This window comes from Pelophylax lessonae, assembly GCF_965119305.1.
Source record: "Pelophylax lessonae genome assembly, chromosome: 4".
Lineage (NCBI taxonomy): Eukaryota > Metazoa > Chordata > Amphibia > Anura > Ranidae > Pelophylax > Pelophylax lessonae.
Window position 1 is genome coordinate 443,374,556 of NC_138771.1, and position 12,385 is coordinate 443,386,940.

A 12,385-nucleotide genomic window follows, 5' to 3' on the forward strand; every position below is an offset into this window, starting at 1 on the left:
GTCTCCAAAGGCGTTTCAGAGAATTTGGCAGTACATCCAACCGGCCTCACAACCGCAGACCACGTGTAACCACACCAGCCCAGGACCTTCACATCCAGCATCTTCACCTCCAAGATCGTCGTCTGAGACCAGCCACCCGGACAGCTGCTGCAACTATCAGTTTGCATAACCAAAGAATTTCTGCACAAACTGTCAAAAACTGTCTCAGGGAAGCTCATCTGCATGCCCGTCGTCCTCATCAGGGCCTCGACCTGACTGCAGATCTTTGTCGCAACCGACTTGAGTGGGCAAATGCTCACATTCGATGGCATCTGGCACTTTGGAGAGGTGTTCTTTTCATGGATGAAACCCGGTTTTCACTGTACAGGGCAGATGGCAGACAGCGTGTATGGCGTCGTGTGGATGAGCGGTTTGCTGATGTCAACGTTGTGGATCGAGTGGCCCATGGTGGTGGTGGGGGTATGGTATGGACAACGAATACAGGTGCATTTTATTGATGGCATTTTGAAAACACAGAGATAACGTGATGAGATCCTGAGGCCCATTGTGCCATTCATCCACGACCATCACCTCATGTTGCAGCATGATAATGCATGGCGCCATGTTGCAAGGATCTGTAAAAAATTCCTGTAAGCTGAAAACATCCCAGTTCTTGCATGGCCAGCATACTCACCGGACATGTCACCCATTGAGTATGTTTGGGATGCTCTGGATCTGCGTATACGACAGTGTGTTCAAGGTCCTGCCAATATCCAGCAACTTCGCACAGCCATTGAAGAGGAGTGGAACTACATTCCACAGGCCACAATTAACAACGTGATCAACTCTATGAGAAGGAGATGTGTTGCACTGCGTGAGGCAAATGGTGGTCACACCGGATACTGACTGGTTTTCGGACCCCCCAATACAGTAAAACTGCACATTTTAGAGTGGCCTTTTATTGTGGCCAGTCTAAGGCACAGCTGTGCTATAATCATGCTGTCTAATCAGTATCTTGATATGCCCCATCTTGTATGCTGGTCACTGCATTGAAGGGGGCATGTACGCTGGTCACTGCATTGAAAGGGGGCATGTATGATGGTCACTGCATTGAAACGGGGCATGTATGCTGGTCACTGCATTGAAAGGGGGCATGTATGCTGGTCACTGCATTGAAGGGGGCATGTATGCTGGTCACTGCATTGAAGGGGGCATGTATGCTGGTCACTGCATTGAAAGGGGGCATGTACGCTGGTCACTGCATTGAAAGGGGGCATGTATGCTGGTCACTGCATTGAAAGGGGGTATGTATGCTGGTCACTGCATTGAAAGGGGCATGTACGCTGGTCACTGCATTGAAAGGGGGCATGTACACTGGTCACTGCATTGAAAGGGGGCATGTATGCTGGGCACTGCATTGAAGGGGGCATGTACGCTGGTCACTGCATTGAAAGGGGGCATGTATGCTGGTCACTGCATTGAAAGGGGGCATGTACGCTGGTCACTGCATTGAAAGGGGACATGCAGGTCACTGTGCATTGAAAGGGGGGAGGCTGGTCACTCTGCATTGAAAGGGGGCACGCTGGTCACTGTGCATTGAAAGGGGGCACGCTGGTCTCTCTGCATTGAAAGGGGGCACGCTGGTCTCTCTGCATTGAAAGGGGGCACGCTGGTCTCTCTGCATTGAAAGGTGGCACGCTGGTCACTCTGCATTGAAAGGGGGCACACTATACCTTATTTACTGAAGGCCCCTTTCCCACTTTTGCGACCTCAAAGTCACGCAATTTTTTACAGCGTTTTTTGCCGCAAAGCAATGCCTATTACATTTTTCTGTTTGCGCCCCCCCAAAAATTTTGAGCACCAGCCACCACTGTATGTTAGCCTTTATGTGTATAAGGCTGGCTATACATGTTCAGTGCTCTTGTACATTTTTCCTTTAGATTTACCAAAACCATATAATATGAGGTCAAAACTAAACAACTTTAAATTTTTTCCAATTAGACAGGCCCTTGCAACTGGTTAACAGCTATTTCAGCAAAAGGAGAAGCTGCTGAGCAGAAAGAGTTCAATAGACTGAGTCAGACAGCAATGCACTGTGTGAACTGTAGTCCTGAGGGGAGACACTACTGTGCAATCAAGAGCTTTTAAACTACATTCCCCAGAAAGGAGAGTGCAAGTGGGAGGGCAAAGAAATGCATTTTTTAAGGCTGTATAAGGCACAGCTTTCTCTTGCCGTGAGGGAGACTGGAGAGTTCACATTACTGTCCAGTTTACATCACCGCTGACGCATATCGCTGGCCTGAACAGGATCCAGAGTGCTTAGTTCTGGGTTGTCAACAGCCAAAGTCTAGTGCATTAGAGTCTAGAATAGAGAAATCGAATCTATGTTACTTTTGGCATAGTAATTTTACAGTCTAGCAGACTGTGTTTGAACCTACCTTCTGTATGCACCTTTATGCGCAAACCACCACATACTGTAATCCATACCAATACATTGAATTAATTTACCACTATACAGTGTTTTGTCTTCTTCCTGATACTATGTCACAGTTGAGTTAAAGGTACCCACACTTGTGTTGCTTTAAGTGCATGCAGTAACTTTCACTCAGCCAGGTGTGCCAGAGGAGCTGAGGTTGTTCTTGGAGTCGAGGCACACAAAAGAGAACTTAAACCACCAAGCGTCTTCTTGGGGGGTAGCACTGCATGGGCAAAGTGGAGCTCTTAACCCTGTAGGTTCTGCTTGATATACTGTCAATGCTTGGACAGGAATCTAAACCAGCTTCAAAACACAATGTTCCCGAGCATGTTCCTTAGATCATCTAACAAGATCCAAGCCTAACCCATCACTGCCATAACAAGCACCACAGGTACTGTACGTTTTACTCAGTACTACACTAAAAGGAGCAGAACCTAAAGTATGCCATACAACTTTGAGTCTAATTTACCTGGCCTTTGAAGAAGCTTTGTATCCCTTAAAATATTGATACCGGGCAAACAGATATAGAAGTCCACATGCTGCAGCAGTGCCTGAAACCAGAACCAAATGCAAGAAGGTCATAGTTAAAATATTAATATTTTTTATTAATTATTTTATTCAAAGAATTATGTACATCAATACAAGCAGTGTAACAATGACCTAAATGACTTAAATGCAGAATTACATCAGATACATGTACTCTATCTGTGTTAAATTGCTGAACTACTTCTACTACTGAAAACAATAAATAAATAAATCACCTTGCAATGTCATCCTGTAGGATTAAATACGATTTTTATTCCCCTGTAAACAAGTCTGTCATGAACTTTATTATGGTCTTTATTATATCATGTTAAACTGAGGTGAATACACTTTTCTAGAAGCTCAAAAACTGTGTCAAAAGTTGATGCAGGTGTCTATACTTTACACCCAAAATGTTATCAAACTTAAGTGGACAACCTCTAGCTTCATAGGTCACTCTGTATAAGGGCAACATTTGATTGATAAAACTTTTCCAGGTATTAAGGTGGAGGAATTTAGTGGATATCCAGTGGAGTGTCACTGTTTTCCTGTCATAATATAAAAGCAATCTCATGAACGTGTTTTAAACGTGCTGATTTCAGGATCCCTAAAAACATCCAGAAGACACCATTTTTTACAAATGTCGAGTATATCAAAGTTCTGTAAAATAAAGCTTGTGATTTTTCACCAAAAAGGCCTAATCTTCTCACATGCCCAGAACATATTCATCAGATTACCATGTGTAATAGACTCTGTGAAAGCATCTTAGTTATGAGTTTGTCCTTAGTCGATATACCCATTTCAAAACATGAATTAATAAATTCCTGTCAAACTTGGTCAGAAATGTCAAGGATATCTCTGGTCCACTGTTATGTGTTTTCTCCCCAATTCCAGATACTTTAAAGTTTGGAAGGATCTCATAAACTAAAGCCAGGTGACTTGTGGCTTGTTAAGAGACATGTGTGTGTATATATATATTTAAATATAAAGAAATGTTTGGAGACACAACACTGCATCTATTTCACGTACAATTTACAAAACATGAAGGAAAAGTGACCTGGATTCACACCAGGCACTGCAAAAATGACTAAATGAAAGCATCTGTGTTTGTTTTCCTCTTGGAATCGCAGTTAGGGGTACTATTTATTCAAATGTTTTAATTGTAAGGGATATAAATAAATGTGTATATATATATATATATATATATATATATATATATATATATATATATAGTGCCTTGCAAATGTATTCGGCCCCCTTGAACTTTGCGACCTTTTGCCACATTTCAGGCTTTAAACATAAAGATATAAAACTGTCATATTTTGTGAAGAATCAACAACAAGTGGAACACAATCATGAATTGGAATGAAATTTATTGGATATTTCAAACTTTGTTAACAAACAAAAAACTGGAAAACTGGGCGTGCAAAATTATTCAGCCCCTTTACTTTCAGTGCAGCAAACTCTCTCCAGAAGTTCAGTGAGGATCTCTGAATGATCCAATGTTGACCTAAATGACTAATGATGATAAATAGAATCCACCTGTGTGTAATCAAGTCTCCGTATAAATGCACCTGCACTGTGATAGTCTCAGAGGTCCGTTTAAAGCGCAGAGAGCATCATGAAGAACAAGGAACACACCAGGCAGGTCCGAGATACTGTTGTGGAGAAGTTTAAAGATGGATTTGGATACAAAAAGATTTCCCAAGCTTTAAACATCCCAAGGAGCACTGTGCAAGTGATAATATTGAAATGGAAGGAGTATCAGACCACTGCAAATCTACGAAGACCTGGCCGTCCCTCTAAACTTTCAGCTCATACAAGGAGAAGACTGATCAGAGATGCAGCCAAGAGGCCCATGATCACTCTGGATGAACTGCAGAGATCTACAGCTGAGGTGGGAGACTCTGTCCATAGGACAACAATCAGTTGTATACTGCAAAAATCTGGCCTTTATGGAAGAGTGGCAAGAAGAAAGCCATTTCTTAAAGATATCCATAAAAAGGGCAGTTTAAAGTTTGCCACAAGCCACCTGGGAGACACACCAAACATGTGGAAGAAGCTGCTCTGGTCAGATGAAACCAAAATCAAACTTTTTGGTAACAATGCAAAACGTTATGTTTGGCGTAAAAGCAACACAGCTCATCACCCCGAACACACCATCCCCACTGTCAAACATGGTGGTGGCAGCATCATGGTTTGGGCCTGCTTTTCTTCAGCAGGGACAGGGAAGATGGTTAAAATTGATGGGAAGATGGATGGAGCCAAATACTGGACCATTCTGGAAGAAAACCTGATGGAGTCTGCAAAAGCCCTGAGACTGGGACGGAGACTTGTCTTCCAACAAGACAATGATCCAAAACATAAAGCAAAATCTACAATGGAATGGTTCACAAATAAACATATCCAGGTGTTAGAATGGCCAAGTCAAAGCCCAGACCTGAATCCAATCGAGAATCTGCAGAAAGAACTGAAAACTGCTGTTCACAAACGCTCTCCATCCAACCTCACTGAGCTCGAGCTGTTTTGCAAGGAGGAATGGGCAAAAATTTCAGTCTCTCGATGTACAAAACTGATAGAGACATACCCCAAGCGACTTACAGCTGTAATCGCAGCAAAAGGTGGCGCTACAAAGTATTAACTTAAGGGGGCTGAATAATTTTGCACGCCCAATTTTTCAGTTTTTTATTTGTTAAAAAAGTTTGAAATATCCAATAAATTTTCTTCCACTTCATGATTGTGTCCCACTTGTTGTTGATTCTTCACAAAAAAATTAGTTTTATATCTTTATGTTTGAAGCCTAAAATGTGGCAAAAGGTCGCAAGGCACTGTATATATATATATATATATATATATATATAAAATGCAATTTGAAAAGTAGTTCAGCCATGTTGAAGTCATATAGTCTTCTATATAAAGATAAACCTATGCGCTACCAAGTAGAGAGAAGGAAATGGAAATAAGGAGGAGGCAAAGGGAGGTGGATGGAAATGGAGCACCAGAAATCTGCAGCTAATTCTGTAGTGTCACCACATACAACAAAGTAAAACAGGAGGGTAAAAAATCAGCGCAGATATTCTAAAATTGGTGAACCATAAATATATGTATAAAAATAGATGCTCAATAAAAATACTATACAACCTTCATCAATCTTCATACAATAAATAATAAAGTGCTCTTGTGCAAAATAAGGTATCAGAAAGAATACCGATAATGTGCTTGGGTGATCTGAAAACGTGATCAAGAATTGACAAACGTAGATTAAGACTAGGTGAGTATCCTGTGTGCAAAGTGAGCAACTGTAAAGAAATCAGTTGCGTGAATAAACTGATCCAAAAATCAGCCGGAAAAAACAATAAAGAATAAAAAAGTGCCCTATGAAGAGTGAACCACTGTAACTCTTCAATAATGAACAAGATAATTCAATAAATAGTGGCAGAGGTGATCATCATATCATGAAGTAATAAGTGCTACAGGTGCTAAAGTGAAAAGGATGGGGAATAAAAATGATAAAGTGCCCTATGAAGGGGCGAACCACTAAAAACTCTTCAGTTTGCACAAAAATCAGCAGTACACAAAAGTGATGGTGAAACAATATGTCCAAGTTAAAGATACTGTGATCAGTCTAAATAAACGAAATAAACAGAAATAAGGTCAAATCAATATATTCAGTGCTGGTAAATAATAGAGTATAATAGAGTATAAATAATAGAGTAAAGTTCATATAAAGTGAGGTGATTACATGCTTCCGGTGAAAAGAACCAGTGTGGGCTTTGGTGAGCTAGAAATCCATAAATACGTGTAATGGCCGCTCATCTCCATTAACACTCTTAAGAGCGTTTCAGGTATCACACGTTAACCTGCAGACCGTGGGGGATGTCTCCTCAGGTATTTTCCTCAGAGATGTGGATACAATATGTACATCACAATCCAGGTCTTCTATGGTGGCCTCAGATAAGTGGTAACTACTGTAAAGCTTGTTTAACCACTTAAGCCCCGGAAGATTTTACCCCCTTCCTGACCAGGGGGTTTTTTGCGATTTTTTACTGCGTGACTTTAATGGACAATTGCGCGGTCGTGCGACGCTGTACCTAAACAAATTTTACGTCCTTTTTTTCCCACAAACAGAGCTTTCTTTTGGTGGTACTTGATCACCTGTGCGATTTTTTGATCATGCGCTATAAACAAAAAAAGAGCGTAAATTTTGCAAAAATAACAATATTTTTCACATTTTTTTTATATGAAATTCCCCCCAAAAAAATGTAAAAATCAAAATTTTTTAACATTTTCTGCCAATTTGTTTTATGCTACATATGTTTGGGAAAAAAATTGCAAAAAGCGTATTTTGATTGGTTTGCGCAAAAGTTATCGCGTTTACTAACAAAGGGAAAGATTTTTGTCATTTTTGTTGTTTTTTTTTTAACGAGTAATGGCGGCGATCTGCGATTTTTTTTGCGGGACTGTGACATTGCAGTCGATCCGACGATCGGACCCTTGACTGACATTTTTGACACTTTTGGGGTTACCAGTGACATTACTGCAGTAATCAGTGCTATACATATGCACTGTTACTGTAAAAATGACACTGGCAGGGAAGGAGTTAACTTTATTGGAGAGGGAGGGGTTAAGTGCGTCCTAGGGGCGTGCTTCTAACTGTGATCGGACATGGCTACTACTGTAAAAACAGAGATCAACGGTCCTACATAGTAGAACCGTCTGATCTCCATTTTTACACAGGGGAGAATGACAGGCGGCTTGTTTACATTAGCCGCCTGCCTTTCTCCCTCTCTACCGACGATCGCAGTGTGACCGGCGGACATCGGGTCCGCCGGTCACACACACGGACTCCTTAGTGAGCAAGCAGGTGCTATTAGCTCACAAGCCGGTGACAGGCTAGTGACGTATATATACGTCACTTTGCCTGGCCGGGGCTGACCGCCGCAGTATATGTACTTGCGGCGGTCGGCAAGCGGTTAAAGGCACTCGTTTCCCAGGAAAAAGATATGAACAGTTCTCATGGTGTAGTATATTAGAATAACGTTTAATGAGTCAAAGTAAAATTTGCACTTACAATTAAGTAGACAAAAAAGCACATTGGAATGGGGATAGATGCCGCCGATGCGGTTACAGTGATCGCTTCCAATACTTCCGGTCTCGGCCGTAGACCCGGAAGTGACGTCACCACGGCTTTCCCGACGTGTTGCGTCACAATAATACTTGACTTTATCAAGCTATCACTGTACCATTTCCTCTTCTGAGGGATTCAGATCCTAAAAGATCAATGACCGACTGGGAAAATTCGTGGCGGCCAGTCCACACATCTGTGAACTGGGGCATTATGAACCATAAGCAAAACATGGCCAATGCGGGTGGACAAAAATCTTGCTGAAGGGTGAATTGGATCTTAGACCCCCCTGCAGAAAGGTGACCTCAATGGTAAATGTCTGGCTATCTGATAGGATAATTGTTCCATGAGATGTCCCCGCGGTCACCCTTCATCTGCTGACCTGGAGGAGTTGTATCTTTGATTCGGAGTGCCTGCTAGAGAGCCACCGCTCCTGCTATGTCTAGGCTTCTTGGATTGTTGCTTGTCTGGTGAAGAAAATGGGGACCTCGGGGAGCTCCTGGCGGTAGGGGGAAGCGCAAACTCCTGACACCAGTCTGGCAAGTCCAGTTGCCTCAAATTCAGTGCATCGCAAAAATCTGGGAAGTCTGCTGGTGTGCACAGGATATGTTGTTTGCCCGAGCAAGTGACTACCAGTGCAAATGGGAAGCGCCACGTGTATCTCATCTCCTTCTCCCTCAGACTGTCCAGGAGAGGGCACAGTGCTCTGTGATTCTTTAATCTAATTTGTGAAAGGTCCTGGAACAGCATAATAGTCTCTCCATTGAAAATAATGCGTTTAGAGCATGGGTGGGGAGCCTTTTTTCTGCCAAGGGCCATTTGGGTATTTATAAAATCATTCGGGGGCCATACAAAATTATCAACTTAAAATTTTGCCTGTTATATTTGGTCAAACATTTAATTAACTCACCCCTAATGTGATGGCTGCAACTGCTTCTCTTTGGTGAGGTGTGTGATGTTAGCTGGTATTGATGATGTTGCTACTCGCAACTGGTTTTCCAGGTTTGCGTCGGTCAGTCTAGAGCGCAGTTGACTCTTTGTGGCGGTAAATTTTGAAAGGAACTGCTGGCTGTTACTGCTGGTGGGTACATCTGGCTGGTACTGCTGGTGGGTACAGCTGGCTGGTACTGTTGTGGGTACAGCTGGATGATACTGCTGTGGGTACAGCTGGCTGGTACTGCTGTGGGTACTGCTGGCTCAGGCTGGTACTGCTGGCTCAGGCTGGTATTGTGCTGTAGGTACTGCTGGCTGGTACTGCTGTGGGTACTGCTGGCTCAGGCTGGTCCTGTTGGCTGGTACTGTGCTGTGGGTACTGCTGGCTAGTACTGCTGGCTCAGGCTGGTACTACTGCCTAGTACTGCTGGCTGGTATTGCTGTGGGTACTGCTGGCTCAGGCTGGTACTGCTGGCTGGTACTGCTGTGGGTACTGCTGGCTGGTTCTGCTGTGGGTACTGCTGGCTCTGGCTGGTACTGCTGGTTCTGGCTGGTACCACTGTGGGTACTGCTGGTTCCGCTGTGGGTACTGCTGGTTATGGCTGGTACTGCTGTGGGTACTGCTGGTTCTAGCTGGTACTGCTGTGGGTACTGCTGTCTCTGGCTGGTACTGCTGGCTCTGGCTGGTACTGCTGGGGGTACTGCTGGTTCTGGCTGGTACTGTTGTGAGTACTGCTGGCTCTGGCTGGTTCTGGCTGGTCCTGGCTGGTACTGCAGTGAGTACTGCTGCCTCTGGCTGGTACTGCTGGTTCTGGCTGGTACTGCTGTGAGTACTGCTGGTTCTGGCTGGTACTGCCGGCTCTAGCTGGAACTGCAGGCTCTGGCTGGTACTGCTGTGAGTATTGCTGGCTCTGGCTGGTGCTGCTGGATCTGGCTGGTACTGCTGTGTGTGCTTCTGGCGGGAAATGCTGGCTAGCAGCGGCGCCGCGCTGGAGGAAGAGGCAATGTTTCCTGTATTGGTCACAGGCGGAGTGCATTTGATATCACTCCGCCTGTGACTCACTCAGACTGTCAGAACGGAGCCGGAACTATACAGGAAGCATCGGCTTAGTTCTGACAGATCAGCTGAGAGACACAGACTCAGCTGCACGGGGGGCCGGACCAAATTACTTTGAGGGCCGCATACGGCCCCCGGGCCATAGGTTCCCCACCCCTGCTTTAGAGCAAAACTCTGTAAGTAGCAGATAATGTCCCTTGGCGGTGCAGTATCTGGGCCCCGTACTCTGAGCGCCCTGTGTGCACAGACAAATTCAATCTCCATGTCTTCTTGTCTTTCTAATAGACTGTTTAAGACCCTCTGCAAAGCTGGAACTATGTGATCAGCCTCCACTGACTCAGGAATCCCCCTTACTCTTATGTTATTCCTCCGACCTCTATTATCTAAGTCCTCCAAATATCTGTTCATGTCTATAAAATGTAAAGAGTGAGAGACAGTAACTTTCTCCAGCCTGTGGATAGCTTTATCCCTGTGCTTCCCCGCAGTCTCAGCCGAGGCCATCTTTTCTGTGAGAACCAGAAGATTCGTTTTCAGGATGCTAATGGTGGCCGAGAATGTGGCTTTAATGTCAGCTGCAAAGCCTGACATGTCCGCATAAGGGGGTGCTTGTCATGTGAATTATCTCCATGGATGTCTTCGGAAGCTGAATGGGAGTCCTCACTGAAATCCTCCTTAAGCTGTGCCCGCGCCATTTTGCCCCCAGCCAAGCTGCCTCGTGTTGAGGGCTGGGACTTAAACGTGTCCGAAATGTTTCTGGCGGAGGTCACCGCCGAGCCTTGACGAGAGCAGGAGTGTAGAACAACATTTTACCCATTGCAGGGGTGTCGGGAACCCGGTGTCAGGCTTGAGGCTGTGTGCCTCGCAGGAGCCTCGTTACACTGTGGCTATCTTCGCTGTGCGCCAAGCCACGCCCCCATATGTTATGATTTATGGCTTTGTGTCCCATGATGTATGAAAATAAAAAATATTTACAAAAATGTGAGTATTTACTGGGTGTATTCACTTTTGTGAGATACTGTGTGAGCCCGCATCCCAGTCCTGGAAGTAGTAGATGCTAACTCTAGATAATGCCTAAACTAAGATGGATGTGTCCTCCTAATGAGTAAAGCAGACTATGGCATTATCACGGGAAGTACTGTGTTTTCCACAAGAAGTAGTACACTTGTAAGCAGGGTATTCCCTTTTATGTGTGGTCACTTCCCGCATGAGGTGTGTGCCCCTCAGTAGCCCATCCATATCTTTTTATAGGTGGGTAGCGAAAATAACAGGATTCAACATTAGCAAGGAAGCACTTCCCCTGCGGGAAAGAAGAAGCCATGAAGCCTGAAGCTGGCCATAGACCTTATTTTTTCATTCAATGTCCTGTGCAATGTCCTGCTGTGACCTTTTATTCTGACAGCAGGACCCATTGACCATGACTGGCAGCTAAAGAACACTTACACTCTTCCACATTACTAAGCATGTAAACACGTAACAAAAAAAAAAAAAAATACACTGTTTTGTCAGTAGACCTAGAATAAATACACTGTAAGTTATTAATGCTTAAAGCATAACTATGGCCAAAATTTAAAATAATATATTCATTTCAACATTTCACTTTGTTAGTTACTTTATGACGATCCCCCACATTTACTTACTTGAATTTGGGGACACAGTCACTATACCCTGTTGAGAAACACTGCTGTGTCGCAGAATTCATAGAACCTGTCTCCTGAACTACTGAGGTGCTGAGAGGAGGAGTTTTGGGAGACAGAGTCAATACCGGAAACATTGATTGCAGGCAGCAAGGTACCATGGGATATATAGTCCTTAGAAATTGAAAGTTAATGGCAGAGGAGAAGCTGCAAAGCATGCAGGGAATTCAGGGAGTTGTGGACAGAGATGGCCAGCAGAGAGGCAGCACTCACAACATGAAAGAAAAATTTTCAAGTAGGTTTATATTGGATTATCAAATATAACTAATGTTTCTATTGTTATTTCAATGCTGATGTTATAAAATTAAAGTGTGTGACCATAAAGCTTCTTTAACATTCAAACTGCCATTTGATAAATTTGATAGTATGTGGGATTTTGTGGAGAAAAGGTTAGAGCCAAAGCAGGCGTTAGTTTTGGTGTATTATTTGGAAGAACTCCATCCTTATAAAGAAAACCTGTTAGAGATTATCTTTCTTCCAACTCTTTAAATGCTGCATACCTTGGCTCAGAAGTATTCCTCTTCCTGTGCCCTTCATCCCTGCTGTATTGTTAAAGCTGAATTCCTGGCAAAAAAAAAGTTTTACAATGCAGTGGTGCT

General features: G+C 43.7%; 1 protein-coding gene across 1 annotated transcript in view; it reads right to left on the bottom strand.

Annotated features, from left to right (window-relative positions):
- LOC309554047 (leukotriene C4 synthase-like) overlaps positions 1–12,385 on the bottom strand; it is a 180,777-nt gene that overhangs the window by 36,045 nt on the left and 132,347 nt on the right. The window contains exon 5 of the mRNA XM_082255572.1: positions 2,925–3,006. Within this exon, the coding sequence (XP_082111698.1) occupies positions 2,925–3,006 (82 nt within the window). The remainder of the gene's footprint in view (positions 1–2,924; positions 3,007–12,385) is intronic.